We start from the raw sequence: 25,150 nt of genomic DNA on the forward strand, positions 1-25,150 counted from the left end.
CAACTCTTCTCCGCCGATGCTGCCAGACCTGCTGAGTTTTCCCAGGTAATTCTGTTTTTGTTTTGGATTTCCAGCATCCGCAGTTTTTTTTTCTCTCTTTGTTTAATTGACTGGCACTCCTCTTCAAGGAATGCCTACCTTGAAGAAGTTCTGTTCCTCTCTGTGACAAGATTTCCGTATCTCTCTTTTGCCTTGTTCATCTTCATTGCTTTCCGTTTCTCTCCTGGTGTTTGACAAGGTGTTTACTAAAACCCGCTTTCACAACCAAACCTCCTTTCTCAGGGACTGTCTCCGTCTCTGACTTATCCCACGTGGATTTCTACTGAAATTCCATCCCTCTTGTTTTGAACCCACCCAGGATTACAGGTATCTCCGGGACATAAAACGTTTCTCGGACTGCTGTTCCCGTCACATTCTGAGATCCACACTCAGTGCCATGCACCGCCATATGAACACACTCGACCTCTCCCTCCAGCAGCACCGCCGCAACCTTTTTCAAAGCTGTGCGTGCCCCCAGTTTCATTTTATTCTTCATCTCATCCAACGCCTCAACAAGAAACTTTTTCTCTTTCTCTCAAGTGCTAAGGAACGCAAGCTCCAACAACTCATCGACACCAACACCCATCTAGGACCCTCCACCCCTGCCTGTCCCTCCGTCCCCACCCCATCTTCCAATCCCAGCCCCGGCCGTGTATTCACTATACCCCCTGAACTTCCCCTCTCCGATGCTAAACGTTCACTGCTCAGCAAAGGACTTAGTTTCATACCCTTACGCCCTCATCTCAATGAATTTCGGGCTCGGCACAATGCTGAACTCTTCTTCCGCCGCCTTCGTCTCCGTGCTCACTTCTTTGGGCAGGAGTCCTCTCCCCGTTCAATGGATCCTTTTACCCACCTCCAATATTCTCCCTCCACCTGGACCCCTCCCCCTGGATTCTTACCTTCTCTTGATCTTTACATTGAGAATTGTCGGCGCGACATTAGTCGTCTCAATTTCTCTGCTCCTCTCACCCATTCTAACCTGTCTCTCTCTGAACTTACTGCACTCCGTTCTCTCATGTCCAACCCCAACATTGTCATCAAACCCGCTGACAAGGCTGGTGCTGTTGTTGTCTGGCACACTGACCTCTACCTCGCGGAGGCTGAGCGTCAACTCGCAGACACTTCCTCCTCCCTCTCCCTGGACCATGACCCCACCACTGAACATCAAGCCATTGTTTCCAGGACTGTCACTGCCTCGTCTCCTCTAGAGATCTTCCTTCCACAGCTTCCAATCTGATCGTCACCCAACCTCGGTCGGCCCGCTTCTACCTCCTACCCAAAATCCACAAACTGAAGTGTCCCGGTAGACCGATGGTGTCAGCCTGCTCCTGCCCCACGAACTAATTTCTCGTTATCTTGACTCCCTTCTCTCTCCCCTTGTCCAGTCCCTTCCCACCTACATCCTTGATTCCTCTGACACTTTACTTCACATCAACAATTTCCAGTTCCCTGGCCCCAACCGCTTCCTCTTCACGATGGACGTCCAATCCCTCTACACCTCCATCCCCCACCAGCATGGTCTGAGGGCCCTTAGCTTCTTCCTCGAACAGAGGCACAAACAATCCCCATCCACCACTACTCTCCTCCGTCTGGCTGAACTTGTTCTCACACTGAACAATTTCTCCTTCAACTCCTCCCACTTCCTCCAACTAAAAGGTGTGGTTATGGGTACCCTCATGGGCCTCAGCTTTGCCTGTCTCTTTATGGGGTATATGGAACATTCCTTGTTCCAGTCCTACTCTGGTCCCCTTCCACAACTCTTTCTCCAGTACATCGATGATTACTTCGGTGCTGCTTCATGCTCTCGTCAGGACTTGGAAAAAGTTATTAATTTTGCTTCCAATCTCCACCCCTTCATCATTTTCACATGGTCCATCTCTGACACTTCCCCTCCCTTCCTTGAACTCTCTGTCTTAATCTCTGGTGATAGACTGTCCACCAATATCCATTACAAGCCTACAGACTCCCACAGCTACCTTGACTACAGCTCCTCACACCCCACTTCCTGTAAGGACTCCATTCCATTCTCTCAGTTCCTTCGCCTCCGTCGCATCTGTTCTGATGATGCTACCTTCAAAAACAGTTCGTCTGACATGTCCTCCTTCTTCCTTAACCAAGGTTTTCCACCCACGGTCGTTGACAGGGCCCTCAACCGTGTCCGGCCCATCTCCCGTGCATCCACGCTCACACCTTTTCCTCCCTCCCAGAAACATGATAGGGTCCCCCTTGTCCTCACTTATCACCCCACCAGCCTCCGCATTCAAAGGATCATCCTCCGCCAACTCCAGCATGATGCCACCACCAAACACATCTTCCCTTCACCCCCCCCGGCGGCATTCCATAGGGATCGTTCCCTCCGGGACACCCTGGTCCACTCCTCCATCACCCCCTACTCCTCAACTCCCACCTACGGCACCTCCCCATGCCCACGCAAAAGATGCAACAACTGCCCCTTCACTTCCTCTCTCCTCACCGTCCAAGGGCCCAAACACTCCTTTCAAGTGAAGCAGCATTTCACTTGCATTTCCCCCAACTTAGTCTACTGCATTCGTTGCTCCCAATGCGGTCTCCTCTACATTGGAGAGACCAAACGGAAACTGGGCGACCACTTTGCAGAACACCTGCGGTCTGTCCGCAAGAATGACCCAAACCTCCCTGTCGCTTGCCATTTTAACATTCCACCCTGCTCTCTTGCCCACATGTCTGTCCTTGGCTTGCTGCATTGTTCCAGTGAAGCCCAACGCAAACTGGAGGAACAGCACCTCATCTTCCGACTAGGCACTTTACAGCCTTCCGGACTGAATATTGAATTCAACAACTTTAGATCTTGAATTCCCTCCTCCATCCCCACCCCCTTTCTGTTTCTTCCCCCTTCCTTTTGTTTTTTCCAATAATTTATATAGATTTTTCTTTTCCCACCTATTTCCATTATTTTTAACTCTTCTATGCCCTGCTAGCCTTTTCACCCCACCCCCACTAGAGCTGTACCTTGAGTACCCTACCATCCATTCTTAATTAGCACATTTGTTTAGATAATATCGCCACCATCAACGCCTCTGTGTTCTTTTGTTCTTTTGTCTGTGACATCTTTTGATTATCAGCTCCTATCACTGCTTGCTTGTCCCTACAACCACACCAACCCTACCCCACCCCACTTCCCCTAAACCAGTTTATATTTCACCCCTTTCCTAAGATTCACTCAGTTCTGTTGAAGGGTCATGAGGACTCGAAACGTCAACTCTTTTCTTCTCCGCCGATGCTGCCAGACCTGCTGAGTTTTTCCAGGTGATTCTGTTTTTGTTTTGGATTTCCAGCATCCGCAGTTTTTTGTTTTCATTAACTTTATTTTGTAAGAAAGTATATTTGCATTTCCTGTTTACAGCAAATAGTGCAATGGACCTAAGATATGCACATGGAAGTCCATATCAATATCTTTTATATATTGGACTGTATTCTTCACAGGATCAGTCAAGTGTTAGCAAAGAAAATAAAGGGCTGAATTCTCCGGTTGGTGAGCGGCAGCAGGGCCCGCTCACCAGCGCATAAAATGACGCATGGTGACATCGGATGGGTGACCCGGCATCACTGCACATCATTTAGATTTCCTGTTCGGCGGGCACTCAGCTGAGTCAGCTGCACACCTGCTGAACTGTCAAAGGCCTATTAAGGCCTGGTAAAAACTAATTTAAGTAATTAAATGAGCTGCCTGTCCAACCTTAAGGTTGGCGGGCTTGCGAAGAGCCCAGGCGGCCTTCACATTTTTCATGAAACCTCATCCAAGGGTGGGATGAGGTTTCATGAAGTATTTTAAGATTCAGTAAAAATTTTTAAAATAATTCTTTGACATGTCCCAGCTCATGTGATAGTGTCACATGAGGTGACATGCTTTAAAAGTTTTTAATTACTTTATTTCAGTTTTTAAATATCAAACTGATCTCCCTGAAGCACCTCTGTGCCTCAGAGAGATTTCTGCACCCGCGAAAGAGTGCTGGCCCCGACTCAGGGAATCCCCCCCCCACCACTCAGAAAGCGCCCAGCACTTCTGGGCCAGCATCATGCTGGGCAGGCCTTAATTGGTCCACCCATGTAAAATGGCAGCCCGTCCCTGCACAAACCCCCAACAGGGGGAAGACTTTCCCCAAAATTACTCATTTATATCAAAAATCAAAAAGACACTACTTCCAGTTATTAACTTAGCTCAAAGGCACAATGCCAATTGATTTACTTTTAAGCTTCAAGACTGCACCAGCTTTGCGATCGTTCACACAATGCCTGACTGTCACATGGAGATGTCCTTCAAAGGTCGGACATGTCACACAAAGAGGGAGCAAAGGAAAAGGACTCAGGCTTAATGTCAACTTAGCTCTGGACTGCTCTATCATATCACCAGAGACCCAGAAAGTAGCTTGCCCCAAGCTTAAGATTTGGGAAGTGGAAATATAATAACAAAATTTGCAGATGACACCAAATTGGGAATACAGTTCAGTTAATGCTGAAGAAGACTATTACAAAATACAAGATGATGATGCAGAATGCCCATGTAAATGACAAAAGAACTTCAAGATAGAGAATTGTGCAGTGTTACATTTTTTTACAAGGAATAATGAAGCCACCTACTCCTTGGAAGTTAAGAATCTAAATGGGATAGAGGCGCAAAAGAATCTACTGGTACAGATTCATAAATCATTAAAAGGGGCAACGCAGGTTTACAAAGCATTAAGAAGTGCATTTGGGTTCACTTCTAGAGGAATAGAATTCAGAAGCAGAGAAATATTTAAATGAAAACTTACATGAAACCTTGCTTTAGAGTGCACTTGGAGAACTGGGCCCAGTGGCCTTCTTATTACAAGAAGCATATTGAAGCACCGGTGATAAAGCGTAAAGGGTACAGCCATCGGGAAAGACTGAACAAGTTTGGGAAAAGAGAAAACTGAGATGTTGCCTAATAAAGACCTTTAAAATAATGATGAGGTTTCATCGGGTAAATATTAAGATGTTTCCACTTGTGGGGGAGTCCAAAACTAGGGGCCTTTGATATAAAATAGTCACTGATAAATTCAATAAGGACTTCAGGAGGAGAGACATCTTTACTCAGAGAGTGGTGAGAATGTAAAATTTACTACCCCATGGAGTGGTTGAGGAAAACAGCATTGATGCATTTAAGAGGATGCAAGGTAAGTATATAAGAGAGAAAGGAATAAGAGGATGTGTTGATCAGGTAAGATAAAGTAAGTTGGCAGGAGCTTCATGTAGTCTATAGATACCCACACGTCTGTTGGGCTGTATATCCTATTTCTGTGTTGTAAAATTCTATGCAAATGATTTAACTTGAACAAGGTAGTTGGGATGCCTGACATCATTGAACCATGTGCCAGCAAGAATCTGTATCCAATTTGGAAGAAAATAGACTAGGAGCAGTTTAAACATAAGCTGCAATTTTTTAAACATGTTTTTATTTGTTTCAGACTTTAGATAGATGGGAAAATCAGGGCAGCCCTCAGGCAAACTTCTCAGCACAGCACCTACCACAGAGTCTCCCCTTCCCACCTAATGTCCACAGAGCTTCTTTTCCTGACTCTTCTGAAGGATTTGATCAAAGGAAACCTGATCCGTATGAAGTGTATGAGAAGTCAAGAGCTATCTATGAGAGTAGGCGTAAGTAAAATCCTTGCCTTTTTCCCCCGCTGGAAAAATAGCTTTTAATGACTGACTCCCAGCTGTTTGACCACCCCTGATAACATTTTCTGTTGTCATATCTTCTTTAAATGGAGTAGGCATACAATAACCTTTAAGAATTCAATTGATCTGCTGTCTGATGTACAATAACATATTTATGCAGCACAACAATTTGTATACTAATCTATTTCTTGACCAACTATCAACAAATGCACTGTGTCCTTTGAAAACAATGATGTAAAAGTAAGGTATTCCATTTTAATTATTAACTTTACAATTATTATAAATGACAGAAATGTCAGAATCTTTTTATGAACCATCAGTATAGATGTATTGAACCATTTTCATAATATCTGAGTAGAGTGTAGAATAATTTTCTTACAAGCAGTGCACTGATACGTTTAGCAGCTCTTCCTGAACAATTTCTAAATAGTCCTCTGATGGTTAAAACTAATGCAGAGGGATGCTTGAGTAACTATTGGCAACATGAAGTGTCTCTACGTGAATGCATAGTTTTGCTTAATTCCACGTTTTCCTGTACAGAGCAAATGCCACCAAGGACCACATATCGGACTGATTCTTCTGGCAAGTACTTTAGCATTCATCATTCTGTAGCTTAAATGTAGCTCCCATTTGTCTGGGTATTGTGATTGTCTAATCCGTTGTCTGGTTGCAGCCAACTATTTCTGCATGATCATTTACTTTCTCCTCCTGTCCTTTATTCTAACGACAGATCTAAAGCATTGTAAATAACAACAGCTGTAACAGAGAAGCCTTAACTAATCATTTTACTCCTTGGTGCAAATTTCATAGCCATTTGATGGAAAGCTTCAATTTTCCACAGTGACTTAATGAGGCAGGAGTAAAATTGCACTCTATGTACACAATTTATTAGTCACAAATTTGATGTCTGGCAGAGACCATGTTTAAACAGTAGTGAAATGTATGGGAATTATGCCAGTTCTCAACTGTTTATTTAGTAAGACAGCTAAAAGCATTACTCTACATTAATGGTCTAAAACGCCAAAGGCAATGGTAAACTTAACTTGCTGGCTACACTATACAACATTTTTTGGGGTAAGTGAACTTGTTGGATTATCATGGACCTGTAAAATTTTGCAGTGAGGTTAATGAAGATGAGAAACTTCAATGATGTTGCAGTTTAGCAGATTCACTCCAATGCTTTCAATGCACAATGAATGTGGTGCTCAATTGAGCAGTAAATTCATAGAGTAATGAAAATTGGCACAGCTGAATGCCTCAACACCCAACCAAATAGATGGCTTGACTTGCAGCAGTCATGCTTTGATCAACTTGGTGCAATATCCCAGAATCCAGTCCATGTATCATGAGATCGTTACCTGTCCTATATATTTACCAGCAGGCTTCAAGACATGTTTTCCCTTCTCGTTTTCTGAGCCAGTCTGTCTATTTTAGTGAGTGAATTGGATGTCAGATACTGCATGCTCCATAAATTTACACTACCATTCTGTACGCAGTGTCATGTTTTGCATATTTGTGCCTGCACAATACAATGGTGGTCAGTTTTTGGAGGATATTAGAGCATTTCTAATTTAGGTAAGTATGAAAGTGCCAGCACATAGAAAAGAAAGGCTTGCATTTATATAGTGCCTTTCATGACCACAGGACATCCCAAAGTGCTTTACAGCCATTGAAGTACTTTTGAAGTGTAGTCACTGTTGTAATATAGGAAATCCAACAGCCTATTTGCACACAGCAAGCTCCCACAAACAGCAATGTAACAATGATCATATAATCCTTTCTTTGTGATGATGATTAAGGGATAAATATTAATCAGGACACTGGCAATGACTCCCTTGCTCTTCTTTGAAATAGCCAGGGATCTTTTATGTCCATCTGAGAGAACAGAAGGGACCTCAGTTTAATATCTCATTTGAAAGGCAGCACCTCTGACAGTGCAGCACTCCTTCAGTATTGCACTGGAGAGTCAACATTGATTTTGCGCTCAAGTCCTGAAATAGGACTTGAATCCATGACTGCTTCCAACCCAGAGCTGCAAGTGCTACCAACTGAGCCATGGCTGACATATGCAAGGCAATGTTGTTAAATGCTCTTACGATGCACTGACTTTAGTTCCCATATGACTGGTCAGAAAAGTAAAAGCCCTCCCCACCATGGGATCCAAGGAAAAGTGGCAAGTTGGATCCAAAATTGACTCAAAGACAGGAAGTAAATGGTAATTGTTGATGAGTGTTTTTGTGACTGGTAAGACGCTTCCAGTGGTGTTCTGCATGCCTCCAAACTCTATGTCCCTTGCCCTTTGTACAATTATTTTGACTTAAATGAGGGGGCATGATTAAGAAGTTTGCAACTGACACAAAAATTTGCCATGTGGTCGATAGTGAGGAAGAAAGCTGTGGACTGTAGGAAGATATCAATGGATTGGTCAGGTGGGCAGAAAAGTGGCAAATGAATTACAGTCTGGAGAATTGTGAGATGCATTAGGGAAGACAAACAAGGCAAGGGAATACACAATAAATGGCAGGATACTGAGAAATGTAGAGGAACAGAAGGACCGTGGAGTATATGTCCACAAGCCCCTGAAGGTAACAGTTAGATAAGTTAGTTCAGAAGGAATATGGGATATTTTCCTTTATAAGCCAAGGCATTGAATGTAAGAGCAGGAACTTATGCTAGAACTGTAATAAAACGCTATTTAGGCTACATTCATAATGCTGCATACAGCTCTAGTCACCACATCAGAGGAGAGATGTAATCCCACGAAAGATGGTAGAGAGATTTACTAGGATGTTGCCAGGACTGGAGAAATCTAAACATGAGGAAATATTGGTTAGGCTAGTTTGCTTTATTCGGCACAGAAGAGGCTGAGAGGAGATTTAATCAAGGTGTATAAAATTATATGAGGAGCCTGACTAGAGTGGACAGTAAGGACCTATTTACCTTAGCAGAGGTCAATAATCAGGGGACATGGATTTAAAATAATTGCCAGAAGGATTATAGGAGAGTTGAGAAGAGTTTCTTTCACCCAGAGGGTGGTAGGGATCTGGAACTCACCGCCTGTAGAAGCAGAAACCCTCATCACATTTTAAAAGTATGTGAAGTGCCATAACATACAAGACCACAGACCAAGAGCTGGAAAATGTGATTAGGCTGGATAATTCTTTAATAACTGGCATAGTTGAGGTGGGGGAAATGGCGGCCTCCTATATGGTAAATTTGTATGAAAATATAGAATGGAATGATGGAAACATAGTAGGTCATGTTTAGGAAAGGATTCAATTGCCATCACAACCTGTGGTCACAAAAAAGCATATCACCTGCAAAGTATTGGCATCATCTGCTGCCTGCAATATTTATTATGCCATCTACAGCTTAGATTTAACTTGTCTACACAACCAACTGGAGAACTGTCATGCCAATCCTTGAGTCTGTGAAATTATTTGAGTTACTACCTAAAGCACTCAATTTGCAAGAAAAATCCCATTTTTAGTACACATGGTGACTGTAGCTTCCATTAATTAAAGAACAAGAACACGGTTTTCACCGTAGATAAACCAAAGTGACTAGAAAAGGCTCCTTTGTATCACAACCTAATATTGGTAATATGTGTCCTACAAAATTATTGGTTAATCACAGATGTCAGCCACCTCAATCACAAATCATCTACTGACCAAATAGCATCCTGCTTGCTGACTGCCCTTTTCTGAGAAAGCAACACAGTAGGGAGATCCTGAAAAAATATGTTTATTTCTAGCAGACTAACTGACTGACTAGAAAAGCCCTGCCAAATGCAAGTTATATAGCTCAAACCTTGCAGTTGATTAAAATGTTGTAGGAGGTGCTTGAACAGATTTGATTCACCATCCTTCATAACATGTTGAGGTCATAAACTTGTCTTTTGCACTCATGCTGTTTGAATTATACATCTATAAATATATGTTTAAAATGCCACCTCTGGAGTGCTCAAAATTGTAAGCCGCCTTTGCGCAATCAATGAATAGAAAATGGTGAATATTAAATCCTTGAATCAGGACATCAGTTCTATCTGGAGAAGTTATTGATTATATTTAGATGATTTGGTGGAGGGTTAGGATAAACTGATAATTATTCCAGAAGTTATGATAAAGTTCCACATATACTTAGAGACTAAGGGCTAGATTTTACTAGCCCTCTAGGGATGTGCTGGGAGGCTAGGAGGGAAGGCGGAGGTGTGAAGAGCCCGTTGTCTTCCCGCTGACATGGTAAAGAGTGGCCCTCCCACCCAGGGGCTGTGAGGGCCTCTTCCTTCCGCCACTGGTATTTTACCAGCAGTGGTTGGGTCATTCATCATGTGGGGAGACCCTGATGAACCTTGACGCCTTCCTATGGCTTGGTGGGAGCCCTCCTATTTGCACTTTGTGGCCCACAGAGGGAACCCCAGCAGTAATGGCCACCCTGCCTTCATGAACCATCTCCCACTGCCCTCACAGTGGTCTGCCTTTGGCCTTGGCACTCCCAGACCCCGCTTACTTGATTAGGAGGTGGCCTGCTCCCATGGTTTCATCTTCTTCCAAACACAGTCCCAGTAGTGGTGATGTTGCTGAGCTGCCAGACTTCTGATTAAAGGGCAGCCTGCCCTTTAAAAGGTCAACAGCAGCCAATTCATTACTGCAGCCCCAAAAAATGTGGCTGCGTTCCCACAAATGGCTGAGCTGGGGTTGCCCCCAACTTCCTGGCCCCCAGTTTCCAACCATTCGGTGGGGTCGCTCCCAGCTTTCCACCCTCAGGACTCCCACCACAACAATAAAATTGGACCCTAAGCTTCTGTGTATTGTCGGCTACTGTGAATTCAGAAAGATCACAACCAGCAACAGAACCCAAGTTCCATTACCACTTAATAACTCAGAATATTTGAATTTTTTTGAAGTGCTTCAATCTAACACAAGCTATAGGTTACAGCTAGCAGGATCCTTGTTTGGTTCTTAAAATCCTTCTAACCATACAATCTTTCATTGTTGTAACTTGCAATTATTTCTCCCATGTATTGTTTGTATAATACCTGTGTAGTTGGTGCTTGAGTAAAACACATGTCCTTCGCTCATTTTATAATTACCTCAAGAGGACTAACAGGTGAAAACTTGCATTTTTCTCATACAGATTGTATGTTCTGTTCTGAATTAGGTCCAGACTACCGTGAGTTAGATGTTTATTTACGCAGACAAGAGTCTGGGTTTGGCTTCAGAATCCTGGGTGGAGATGAGCCCGGTCAACCAGTGAGTAAGCTATACTACTGCATTATATACAGCTGTTTTCGATTTACAAAAGTAAATCAAAGAACAAATTTCAATTTCCTTATAATGAGAAAAGAAAATCCTGGAATTACATTGCAGGTCAGTCAGCAAGTTTTCAGTTATTGACCGACTACTGTGTATTCCCAACATTTCTATTTGATTTCAAATTTCCAGCCTTTAAAACTTTTTTAAATTTTCACACTGTTAAAATATTTCTTGATGGATTTTGCTTGAAATTAAAATATTTTAATTTTTACAAATTCTGGACTGTATGCTCATAATTAGTTGTGTCTATAATGTGGAATGATATTCTTGAAAAGAATTTCATGAAGCTAGACCTATCAAACATTGTATGTGGTGCTTCAACCATAATGATACAATGCTATCCTTTGTAGTATTCCCCATTGCTAAACAAAACCTTTATCAAACATATAGGGCAGAATATTATTCGTCTTTGCTGCCAAATACCGTTTTCACCATTGGGGTTGTAATTGCACTGAGCACATATGTTAACACACTTAATTGTAAAATTCCTAAATGTATTATTTTAAAGAAGTTACTGACAGCAGCTTTCATTTGTATAACAACTATAATGTAGCAAAATATTTCAAGGGGTGGAATATTACAACCCTGTTGCTGCAGGGTTGGGTCCGTAAAATGTGACGAGCTGTTCAAAGTCCATTGACTTCAACAGGACCGTAAAATCCTGCTAGCATAAAATTCCGCCCAAGGTCTTTTACAGAAGGTGCTGAGCCTTTGTGAGAAGTTGAAGAGTGGCACCCAAAAACATGGGTGAAGTTTTGAAACAGGGAGGTTAGTGAGGCAGATGAGTTTGGGAAGGGTGTTCCACAAAGATCAAGTATGGATTGGCCAAGAAGACTATTTTGTGAAAATAGCACAGCATAGTGTACCAGAATGATGTTTAGTGGATATTTCAATTCACAGGTCTGTTGCTAACACTTTAAACTGAGGCACAACTATAGCAATCTTTATTACCCTTCTTGCATTGTTACAGCGAGGATTTCTATATAATTGCAAAGGGAGGACAGTAAGATTGTTAAATGGTTTGAAAAAAATGTTGGGAGAATATACACCGACCTCAGCCATTACCAGAGCATTAAAACAGTAGCTTGACGACATGGTAATAATGGAGTTAAACACCATTAATAAGAAATCGCAACAAAGTAACTTCTTTTCCCCAATTGTGTTAGGTTTACAAATAATACTTTTATTCTCACCAATTGCATTTCTGGTGCGAGTGTCTTTTTAATCCTTTAAGCATTGGCATTTCCTCCTCATGCTCCATACAACAATGGGGGCATGAGAGTGTACAGAGGAATTCAAACTAGGATTTAAATATTCATCCAGCAGTGCATAATTACAAGTCATGCCATAAGATATTGTTCTTCCAGCATAGTGATAAAAGCTAACAGTATGAAGTAAAATTACAGCCTCAGTCTTTAATAATTTACCAGCGAGTAAAATTCCCTCTTTTGAACATATTTTCATCCCTTTCCCTTTTGGGAATCCCCACAGTGTTCTCACATGAAAGGGCAGGCAGCTGACCTGCTTGCTGACCTCCACCAGTGCCACTCTTAATCTGATCACTGGGGATGTAGCAGACCCTACGGGGAATGGCCATCCTTCCAATTGTTCCTTTCTCTTGGGAGATGACTGGCATTTAGTCAAAACCTCCCAAAACTGGCATAGCTGAGATCTGTGGGGAAGAGATCAGCCTGCTTGCAGAGACAAAACCAGCTCTCTTTCTCTGACGCAGTTTATTGGTGCTCGAGTATACTGCATCTCTACAAACATTTTATTTCTTTGACTAAGAGCAAAGTCTGAGATAAATACAATTTTAATTAAAGCTAGCAATCACTAACCAATTGTCAAAGGAAAAATGCCCAAAGATTACTGAATACTATACTTCAGTACATCAATGTGGTTTTCCAAAGATTAGAAACTCTTCCAATAGAATCTTTTTTACTCTGCAAGATGTGGTAACTATTGAAAATTTGATTGGTTATTGTGTGAATGTAGGATTTCTTGGCTACATTTTTCAACCAGTGCAAAAAGGACACAAACAAGATGAATGGATAATGTGAATGTGTCTCACTTGACATATTCAAATTATTTAACTGCCTCAATGAAAAAACGTTACTTTGACAGTCTCAGTTTGTATTGCTATTTTCAATTGTTGTCATGCAAAAAGAAATTTAAAAAACTGCTCACATAGAAACTTTTACAAGAAAATCTTCATTGCTAAGCAACATCTTCAGCGGCAAACTGGTTTCAAAGTTAAATAGCATATTCATGAACTCATCAATGTCTGATCTATTTCAGAGAAAGCTATCTTCAGCATGCGATTTGTCTCCAGTAGAGAAATGTGAGATTTTGTCTTAATTTGCAACATAGAAGAGGACATGCAAGTTATTTAACACATTCCATCTGCATAAACTGAAACCTGATTACATTTTGTCAGGATAATCTAAGGTTGAGGAAAATTTGAGATGTTCTTTAAAACAGTCATGGATTTATAAAGTGGCATGATTTGAGTAAAGAAATATACAATCAATTCAATTCTAAAATTGAGTCTGACCATTAGCCTTTCCATTAGAAAGAATTATGGGGGAGAATTTTCTCCCTGTCGGGCAGGCTGGTCAGGAGTGGGCGCAGGCGGGCACGGAGCCAGTCGCTGCCTGCGATCGGCTGCGCACCACCATTTTACATGGGCGGGCCAAGGCCCACCCAGCATGACGCGCACCCAGAAGCACTCAACGCTACCCGTGCAGGCAGGGGGAGGAGGGAGAGTCAGGGCCAAGTCAGAGAAATCTTCCTGAGGCATGAAGCTGACTCAGGGAGATTAGCTTCAGTTTTAAACTTGGAAAAAGTAAAAAAAAAAATATTCAGACATGTCCCCTGTGACAGTGTCACAAGAGCTGGGACGTGTTTATGAATTTTTGTAACAATTTTTATATAATTAATGAAACCTTCCCATGGATGAGATTTCATGAAAAATGCAAAGGCCACCTGGGCTCTTCACCTGCCCACCAACCTTAAGGTTCTCAATAGGGCTAAATGTATAATTAATGGCCCTAACAAGCCTTTGATAGTTCAGCGGGCGTGCAGCCGACTCCTGTGCGAGCCCATCAAACAGAGGATCAGAATGACACGCGGTGATTTCAAGACACGATCGATGTAAGAGCGCGTCATTTTACACGCCAAACAGAAGATTCTGGCCCTGGTTAATTTTAACATTCTTATTTCTTCTTTAATAGTATTGGCTTTTTTGATGAAACACTAAATGCCAATCACATCACAGGCTGTCTGGGGGAAATAATAGTGCATGTTAATTAGTTAGCATTCATGATGTTACATTCAGTAATTCTTACAACGCAGTATCCTCAATATTTATTGTGAAACAAAGAAGTCAACAGAAATAAGCAAAACAAAACAGTTATTCTAGGAATAGTCCAGATTGAAAATGTAAGTAATATGTTGCTGATTGGTAGAGCAGATGTTATGTGCTATGTTGCCCAATATTATGATAAATATTACATTAAGAGATCCACATGTATAGAACATATATGCACTGATACTGTGATTAATCCCATCACATCAATTTTGTCTCTCGAACGGTGACTAGCTAAAAATAACTGCCAGTAAATTATTGTTGTTAATTCACTCAGGCAAAAAAAAAATAATGGCAGTGCCCACAATAGGTATACGCTGCAGTGAAACAGAGAAGATGATTTTTTTTGTGTAACAATGCTGTTGAAGCCTCCCTTTCTCCTTCATCACAATTATTTGCAATGGTTGGAGTCCTAAACGGATACCAAATATAAAACTCATTTAAAATAAATGGATAAGTTGAAGTTTTACTTTATCAAAATGTAGGTAAATCCGCAATGATGCAGATTCTTTTAAGTTTCTGAACCCTATCATAACTATGTTTCCTAAATGTAAGATGACAAATACATGAATTTGAGTTCAACATTCACAATCAGTTGCACATAAAAATCTCACAAACTTGTGCGTTGCCTTTGAATGTAAAATGGTTCAGAGAAATTTGCACCACAAATTGTGTAATTACCATCAGCTGTAGGTATGCCTTTGTTTTCAGAAATAAGTAGAGCTGCAATGAAAAACCTCCTTGTGGTAAATATAGCAATGATTAATGATGCATTCTGATACAAGCTTAATGGTCAGCCTGAATTGGGGCCAATATTACGCATTGCACTTACAGTCTAAAAGAACGTCAAAAAAAATTTAACATTTATCAAGTGTTGTACACTCAGTAAGTAGCTAAGGTGTTAAATGTTGGCAAAAGTAACCATTGTAATTCATGTTTATAACTTGAATAAATGTGATACTATATAGAAAACTTTGTTTCCCGTACTAATTAATATTTTTATTTTGATCATTGAAGATCCTTATCGGAGCAATAATTACAATGGGTGCTGCTGACAGAGATGGCCGTCTTCGTCCTGGGGATGAGTTAGTTTACGTGGATGGAATATTAGTTACTGGAAAAACTCACCGTTATGTGATAGATCTGATGCACAACGCAGCCCGAAATGGTCATGTCAGTCTGACTGTACGAAGGAAGGTTCTATGTCTAGGTATGTTCTGGATAAAGGTTTTAAAAGATAAGAAACTTAGTGTGCTGGACGTAGTACATGAGCTTCCCAAACCAGAACTTTATAGAATAAATACCAGTTTTGAATAATGTTCAAATTCACCTACCATCATCAACGTACTTTGCTATTTCGCTGAAACTTACATCACGGGAGGCCACTTGGTCCATTGCACCTGTGCCAGCTCTTTGAAAAAGTTACACCATTATGCCTACTTCCTTGTTCTTTGCCCATAGGCCTGCATTTTTTTCAAATTCCTTTTTGAAAGCTCCTATGAATCTACTTTCACCATCCTTTTAGACAGTATTTTCAAGATCATTATATCTTACTGCATTAAAAAAAACTTTTCATTTCTTCTTGGCTCTTTTGCCAAATTCTGGAGCAAGTTGCTATTTCAAGCTGTGGAGCAACATAAGCAGAATCCTTTTATATTGAGAGGCCTAAATGAAGACTTATTCCAATTTTGTGGGCCCAAGGTTGAAAATGGTGTGAAAAAAGAATAGGTAAATTAATAAGTACTAATTAGTGGCACCAAACTCTGATTTTAAATGCCTGAGAGCTGAAATTTCACAGCGTTGTTGCACCTGCAGAAATCTGCCAGAGTATAACACCACTGTGCCTCTTTGACCTGCCACTGACTCCATCCCTATTCCAGAGATAGGGCCATTTGAAAAATGATCTATTCACATTACCCACAAAGCAGTGCTATGTTCTATGGAACTTTTCTTCTTTTACGGGATGTAAGTGTTGCTGGCTAGGCTAGCATTTTATTGCCCATCCCTAATTGACCTTGAGAAGGTGGTGGTGAGCTGACTTCTTGAACAGCTGCGGTCCATGTGGTGTACACATACCCACAGTGCTGTTAGGGAGGGAGTTCCAGGATTTTGACCCAGCAACAGTGATACGATTCCACATTAGGATGGTGTGTGGCCTAGAGGGGAACTTGCAGGTGGTGGTATTCCATGTATCTGCTGCCCTTGTCCTTCTGGGTGATAGAGATCATGAGTTTGGAAGGTACTGTTGAAGAATCCCTGGTAAGTTGCTGCACAGCATTTTGCAAATGGTACACACTGCTGCCACTGTGCGTCGTTGGTGGAGGGAATGAATGGTGAAGGTGGTGGATGGGGTGCCAATCAAGTGGGCTGCATTTTCCTGGATGGTGTCGAGTTTCTTGAGTGTTGTTGGAGCTGCACTCAACCAAGCAAGTAGAGAGCATTCCATCACACTCCTGACTTGTGCCTTGTAGATGGCAGACAGGCTTTGGGGAGTCAGGGGGTGAATTACTCGCCACAGAATTCCCAGCCTCTGACATGCTCTTGCAGCCACCATATTTATATGGCTGGTCCAGTTCAGTTTCTGGTCAATGGTAACTCCCAGACTATTGATAGTGGGGGATTCAGCGATGTTAATGCCATTGAATGTCAGGGAGAGATTGTTGGATTCTCTCTTATTGGAGATAATCATAGCCTGGCACTTGTGTGGCACAAATGTAACTTGCCATTTATCAGCTTAAGCCTGAATGTTGTCCAGGTCTTGCTGCATATGTATCTGAGGAGTCATGAATACTGCTGAACATTATGCAATCATCAGTGAACATTCCCACTTCTGACCTTAGGGAAGCTCATTGATGAAGCAGTTGAAGATGGCTCAGCCTAGGACACTACCCTGAGGAACACCTGCAGTGATGTCCTGGGACTGAGATGATTGACTACCAACAACCACACCATCTTCTTTTGTACTAGGTATGACTCCAACCAGTGGATAGTTTTCCCCCTTATTCCTATTGAATCCAGTTTCGCTAGGGCTCCTTGATCTCATGTTCACCCAAATGCTACATCGATGCCAAGGGCAGATACTTTCACCTCATCTCTTGAGCTGAACTCTTTTGTCATGTTTGGACCAAGGCTGTGTTGAGGTCAGGAGTTGATTGGCCCTGGCAAAACCAAAACTGAGAGTCAGTGAGCTGGATATTACTTACTGAGTGAGTGCTGCTTGTTAGCACTGTCAACGACAACTTCCACCACTTGGGGCAGTAAATGATCAGGTTGGATATGTCCTGCTTTTTGTGGACAGGACATACCTGGGCAACTTTCTACATCTCCAGGTAGATGTCAGTGTTGTAGCTGTATTGGAACAGCTTGGCTAGGGGCGCAGATAATTCTGGAGCATGAGTCTTCAGTACTATTGCCGGAATGTTGTCAGGGCCCGTTTATCTTATATTGCCACTGCTTATTCTCCTCCCTGTCCCATAGATTTTTTATTCATGCAAAGTATAAACGCTTACCACTCATCAGGTGATCGCCTCAATTTCAGATCCTGCATACTTGTTTAGCCTGTTCCCTGTTGCTTGCCATCTCTACTAGTTTGGCACCATCTACAAGAAGATAAGAAATAGAAGCAGGAGTAATCCAAACGGCCCCTTGAGCCTGCTCTGTCATTCAGTATGATCATGACTGATCGTCGACCTTAACTCACTTTCCTGCCCTCTCCCCATATCCCTTAATTCCCTAAGAGGCCAAAGGCCTATCTACTCAGCCTTATAAGTGTTCAATGATGGAGCATCCACAAACTCCTGCGGCAGAGAATTTCAAAGATTTACATCTTTTGAGTAAATAAATTTATCCTCATCTCAATCTGCCCCATATTCTATGGGTGTACCCCATGTTTCAGTTTCCCCAACCAACGGGACAACTCAGGGTTTATCCTATCAAGCCCCTTCAGAAACTTGTATGTTTCAATGAGATCACCTCTCATTTTTCTAAACTCCAGAGAGTATAAATGAAATTTATTCAGTCTCTCATTATAGCACAACCCTCTCATTCCAGGAACCAATCTAGTGAACCTTCGCTGCACTGCCTCCAAAGCAAGTGTTATAGATAGGGATGGGAGAGAACTGAAATCCCTGTTTCCTTCCCTTACCAACAGTAATCAGTATGTTTTTGAAAGGCAAGATATTGATATTTCTTAATCCCTGAGTGTATGGTCAATTTGAATAACCAGCAGCATGCTTTTTGTGCATTTAAATGAAGAGGATTATTTATTCACATGTTCACCCTGAGAATCTAACGGTACGTCACTCCTCACCCACCGCGCACACACACACTTTATAGGAAAACTACAGTTAAAGAGAATGGTGCACTTTTACAAGTTGCAAGTGAAGGATTAGTTCATAAGTCAAGTGATTGGCTTGTCTCAGTGCAGGCCTGGTGAAGAAGAGGTTCTTTTCCACTCTTGAAGTATAGCCAGGTGAATTCAATAACCAAACTCATAAATCAAAGTCATTGCAAGATTCCCTCAAAAAGGTGGATTTTCAGCAGCTCACAAAGTTAGTTGCTTGTAGTCTTGTTACTAGGTCAGGAGGTCAGTTTTCTGCACTCGTGAATTGAAAAGGAACAGGCTTGGAGACCTTAAGATGTTGCAGTCCCCAGTCTTAAGTGTTACAGACAGGGATGAGAGAGAGCTGAAACTCCTGTTCCCTTCCTTAATTGTCCATAATCGCTTTGTTTTTTGAAAAGGAAGGTGTGTGTGTTTCTTAGCCCCTGACTGTATGGTCAATTTGAATAACCAGCAGTAAGCTTTCATGGGTTTAAATAAAGAGGATCCTTTATTCACACGTGCCCCCAAAAATATAATGCCATGTCACTCACTCACCACTCTCGCACACAAGCACACATATACACATATACTTGAGAAAAATACAGTTAAAGAGGATAGTGGACTTCTACAGTCATAAACAACAGAATAATTTGTAATCCACGTGTTTGACTCATCTTAGGAAAAAGCATGTGTTGCAGGCCCGGTGAAAAGGCATTTTTCACTCCTGAAGGGTAGCGTGGGTGGATTCAATAACCAGAGTTGTATATCAGGATTATTGTAGGATTCCCTTGAAGAGATGGATTTTCAGCCAGTCACAAAGTTGGTTATTTGTAGTTTTCTTACCAGGAAGCCAAATTTCTGTACTGATGGACTTGAAAAGGAACAGGTTGAGAGACCTTATGATGTTGCAGTTTCCAGCTTTAAGCCATAGATATTGCTACCTTCATTGCTGCTTTTTCTTGCCACATGGTTTGCAGACTGAGTGGTTTCTCCCTGGTTCTTGAAATCATAAGATTTGTTATCTGAGGACAGTTTCGATCAGGTGACCAAATAATCAAAACTTCTATTGTCCACCGAGAATAAAGAACAAAGGACAAAGAAAAGTACAGCACAGGAACAGGCCCTTCGGCCCTCCAAGCCTGCGCCGATCATATTGCCCGCCAACTAAAATATTTTACACTTCCGGGGTCCATATTTCTCTATTCCCATCCTATTCAAGTATTTGTCAAGCTGCCTCTTAAACACCACTATCGTACCTGCTTCCTCCTCTGGCAGCGAATTCCAGACACTCCCTACCCTCTGCGTAAAAAACTTGCCTCGGACATCTCCTTTATAGTTTTCTCCTCTCACCTTAAATCTATGTCCCCTAGTAATTGACTCTTCCACCCTGGGAGAAAGCTTCTGACTATCTATGACTATTCTAACTATGTCCATGCCATTCATAATTTTGTAAACTTCTGTCAAGTCGCCCCTCAATCTCCGTCCTCTAGTGAGAACAATCCGAGTTTCTCCAACCTCTCCTCATAGCTAATAACCTCCAGACCAGGCAGCATCCCAGTAAACCTCCTCTGCACCCTCTCCAATGCCTCCATATCTTTCTGGTAATGTGGTGACCAGAATTACACGCAATATTCCAAGTGTGGCCTAACCAAGGTTCTATATAGCTGCAGTATGACTTCCCAGCTTTTAATACCCCTGCCAATGAAGGCAAGCATGCCATATACCTTCCTGACTACCTTATCCACCTGCATTGCCACTTTCAGTGACCTGTGGACCTGTACACCCAGATACCTCTGCCCGTCAATGCACTTATTGATTTGAAGTTCGAAGCCTTTGCAACACAATGGGGGATGGGTGATGACCGTTCAGATCTACTTATGATTAACTGATTTTTCTACAGCTCTCTTTGTTAAGTTTCAAGCTCAGCGGCAGTGAGTCTAGGGACAGAATTTTAAGTTCCCCTGTTGGGTGAGGCCTAAGCTGGCCTGCCTGCCCTTGCCCCAATTGATGTCCTTAAATCACCACTTAAGGGCCATTTCCCACCCAACCTCAATTTTGAGGCTGGCGGGAAGAGTTCAAGAGCAGGAGCAGCCTACAATGTGACCCTGCTCAGGCCTCGGGTGGGAAAGGGGACACCTCCATCAACAGCCCACTTTCAATATTGGTTGCCCCATCCGCAAATGGTATGGTGCCTGTTGTTGGTTGCTCCCTCCCTCCCTGGCCTCTCCACCAGCACCCCCACCCCCTCTGCACAAACACCAGGCCTCATCTCCCCTCCCTGCCCTGAAACCCCCACACTTACCTGATCCTGGACCTCCAGGACTTAGACTGTGCTTGCAGTCCCAGTCCTGGCCACTGCAGCTTCTGGCATTGCTGGGCCTGATTGGCCAGCAACTCCCTGAGACAGGCTTCCTCCCTCCTAAGGAGGATCGTTAAATGGCTGTGAGGCGGTCAATATCGGCAGTGATGCATTTGCTGCCAACTCCTCATCCCCGCGATCTTGAAATCCTAGCCAAGGAGTCCATAGATTTTGAGTTTTGTGTAACTCCACAAACAGTGGGAGGTGTGAATTCCACAAATGGTTTTGTCTTGGTATGTTCGTTCAAGGCTAATCCACTCATGGTCATTCCAGAAACTTGAGGTCATTCTGAGGCTGTGCAGAAATTGCAGAAGTCCCCTGACCCTCGGCAGCCACCTTAGCAACCTTTTAATGTCCACTTTTTAAAAGAAAAGGCAGTTCCAGACAATTATATACTGAATGTGGACCATGTTTAAAGTTATGAATACAGCATGCCTTTACTGGGCACGGCACAAGTATATTCTTCCTTAAATATGGAGGCCAAAACTACACACAATACTCAAGATGTTGTCTCAGCCAGGTCCCGTACAAGCAAGGAATGTTGTTCCTGCCACTATTCCAAGTCATATACATAAATTGTTAAAAGCAATTCTATGGCCGTTGTGGGAGACGATGGCAATGGCGTAGTGGCATTGTCCAGAGACCCAGGGTAATGCTAGGGACCCAGGTTCAAATCCTGCGATGGCAGATGGTGGAATTTGAAGTCAATAAAAATCTGGAATTAGCAGTCTCATGATGACCTTGAAACCATTGTCCATTGTTGTAAAAACCCATCTGGTTCACTAATGGGAAGGAAACCTGTCATCCTTACCTAGCCTACATGTGACTCCAGACCCATAACAATGTGGTTGACTCTTAAATGGTCTAGCAAGTCACTCAGTTGTAACAAACCGCTACAAAGTCATAGAAATAAGGAATGAAACCGGACGAACCACCTGGCATTGACCTAGGCATCGGAAATGACAATAGCAATCACAGCCCTGTCAACACTGCAATGTCCTCCTTACTAATATCTGGGGACTAGTGTTAAAATTGGGAAAGCTGTCTCACAGACTAGTCAGGTCATGATATAGTCATGCTTACGGAATCGTGCCTGATAGATAATGTCCCAGACTCAACCATCTCCATCCCTGGGTATGTCCTGTCCCACCAGCAGGACAGGCTCAGCAGAGGTGGCGGCACAGTGGTATACAATCGGGAGGGAGTTGCCCTGGGAGTCCTCAACATCGGCTCTGGAGCCCACGAAGTCTCATGGCATCAGGTTAAACATGGGCAAGGAAACCTCCTGCTGATTACCACGTACCGCCCTCCCTCAGTGCTCCTCCATGTTGAACGTCACTTGGATAGAAGCACTGAGGGTGGCAAGGGCGCAGAATGTACTCTGGGTGAGGGACTTCAATGTCCATCACCAAGAGTGGCTCGATAGCATCACTACTGACCGAGCTAGCCGAGTCCTAAATGACATAGCTGCTAGACTGGGGCCTGCGATAGGTGGTGAGGGAATCAACAAGAGAGAAAAACAGACTTGGCCCCATCCTCACCAACATGCCTGCCACAGATGTATCAGTAGGAGTGACCACCGCACAGTCATTGTGGAGATGACATCCCGCCTCCACATTGAGATTACCCTCCATCGTGTTGTGTGACACCACCACCGTGCTAAATGGAACAGATTTCGAATGGATCTAGCAACTCAAGACTGGGCATCCATGAGGCATGTGTGCCATCGGCAGCAGCAGAATTGTACTCAAACACAACCTGTAACCTCATGGCCTGGCATATCCCCCACTCTACCATTACCATCAAGCCAGGGGATCAACCCTGGTTCAATGAAGAGTGCAGGAGGGCATGCCAGGAGCAGCACCAGGCGCACCTAAAATGAGGTTGAAGCTATAACGCAGGACTACTTGTGTGCGAAGTAGCAGAATCAGCAAGCAATAGACAGAGCTAAGCAATCCCACAACCAACAGATCAGATCTAAGCTCTGCTGTCCTGCCACATCCAGTCTTGAATAGTGGTGGACAATTAAACAACTCACTGGATGAGGAGGCTGCCCAAATATCCCCATCCTCAATGATAGAGGAGCCCAGCACAGCATAGCTGAACTCTTGAGGTGAGGTGAGAGTGACTACCCTTGACATCAAGGCAACATTTCACTGAATGTGGCATCAAAGAGCCCTAGCAAAACTAGAGTAAATGGGAATCAGGGGGAAAACTTTCTACTGGTTGGAGTCATACTTTGCATAAAGGAAGAGGGTTGCGGTTGTTGGATGTCAGCACATCTCAGCAATGAAGCATTTCCAACGAACTGCAGCCAGAAGTGCCGAGTGGATGATCCATCTCGGCCTCCTCCAGAGATCCCCAGGATCACAGATGCCAGTTTTCAGCCAATTCGATTCACTTGCAGCACTTGCTTAACAATAACCTGCTCACTGATGCCCAGTTTGGGTTTCGCCAGGGCCACTCAGCTCCTGCCCTCATTACAGCCTTGGTTCAAACATAGACAAAAGAGCTGAACTCTTGAGGTGAGGTGGGAGTGACTGCCCTTGACATCAAGGCAAAATTTGACCAAGTGTGGCATCAATGAGCCCTAGAAAAACTAGAGTTGTAGGGAATCGGGGGAAAACCTTCCGCTGGTTGGAGTCATACTTGGCCCAAAGGAAGATGGTTGTGGTTGGTGGATGTCGGTAATCTCAGCTCCAGGACATCACTGCAGGAGTTCCCCAGGGTAATGCCCTAGGCCCAACCATCTTCAGCTGCTTTATCAATGACCTTCCTTCCATCAAAAGGTCAGAAGTGGGGATGTTCGCTGATGATTGCTCAACGTTCAGCACCATTCGCGATTCCTCAGATACTGAATCAGTCCATGTCCAAATGCAGCAAGACCTGGACAATATCCATGCTTGGGCTGACAAGTGGCAAGTAACATTCGCTCCACACAAATGTCAGACCACCTCCAACAAGAGAGAATCCAACCATCACCCCTTGATGTTCAATGGCATTACCGTCTCTGAATCTCCCACTGTCAACATCCAGGGGGTTACCATTGACCAGAAACTGAACTGGACTAGCCATGTAAATACTGTGGCCACAAGATCAGGTCAGAGGCTAGGAATCGTGAGACGACTAACTCACCTCCTGACTCCCCAAAGCCTGTCCACCATCTACAAGGCACAAGTCAGGAGTGTGATGGAATACTCCCCTCTTGCCTGGATGAGTGCCGCTCCCGCAACACTCAGAAGCTGGACACCATCCAGGACAAAGCAGCCCGCTTGATTGGAACCACATTCACAAACATTTTCTCCCTCCACCACTGACGCACAGTAACAGCAACATGTACCATCTACATGATGCATTGCAGGAATTCAGCAAGGCTCCTTAGACAGCACCTTCCAAACCCACAACCACTACCACCTAGAAGGACAAGTGCAGCAGATAAATGGGACCACCACCTGGAAGTTTCCCTCCAAGTCACTCACCATCCTGACTTGGAAATATATCATCATTCCTTCACTGTCGCTGGGTCAAAATCCTGAAACTCCCTTCCTAACTGTAAGTGTACCTACACCACATGGACTGCAGCAATTCAAGAAGGCAGCTCACTACCACCTTCTCAAGGGCAACTATGGATGGGCAATAAATGCTGGCCCAGCCAGCGAATCCCAATTCCCGTGAATGAATTAAGAAAAAAAATATACACTTCCCCTGGACCAGTGTTCCCTCTAAACTACATGAGTGCACAATTGTATCACAATCAGGAATGTGCAGCGCAGGGTCTACTCCTGCTCTTATATTCCATTAGACAGATCACACACAAACACTTTCCCTTTTAAGATGCACACGTGCAGCCACATTTTAATCTTAAACCATGCAATACAACAAGACATCTGCAAATAACAAACAGAAGTTAGGGGATACATTGCCTTGGACTCATCTTTCATTCCGGTTGTAGCCTCCTTTACCTTACACCATCATTCTTTTGTTATTTAATTATTCCTCCCCTCCACCCTCTCAAAGACCATTCCTTTATTTTTTTTCCCTGTCCCCGCCACCCCCTTTTCCCAGAC

General features: G+C 43.2%; 1 protein-coding gene across 1 annotated transcript in view; it reads left to right on the top strand.

Moving 5' to 3' along the window:
* Positions 1-25,150, top strand: part of magi2a (membrane associated guanylate kinase, WW and PDZ domain containing 2a) — a 961,431-nt gene that overhangs the window by 843,313 nt on the left and 92,968 nt on the right. Inside the window, exons 14-17 of the mRNA XM_041202174.1 lie at positions 5,508-5,697; positions 6,262-6,303; positions 10,882-10,973; positions 15,421-15,613. Coding sequence (XP_041058108.1) covers positions 5,508-5,697; positions 6,262-6,303; positions 10,882-10,973; positions 15,421-15,613 — 517 coding nt within the window. The remainder of the gene's footprint in view (positions 1-5,507; positions 5,698-6,261; positions 6,304-10,881; positions 10,974-15,420; positions 15,614-25,150) is intronic.

The sequence above is a fragment of the Carcharodon carcharias genome, chromosome 13, assembly GCF_017639515.1.
Source record: "Carcharodon carcharias isolate sCarCar2 chromosome 13, sCarCar2.pri, whole genome shotgun sequence".
Classification (NCBI taxonomy): Eukaryota; Metazoa; Chordata; class Chondrichthyes; order Lamniformes; family Lamnidae; genus Carcharodon; species Carcharodon carcharias.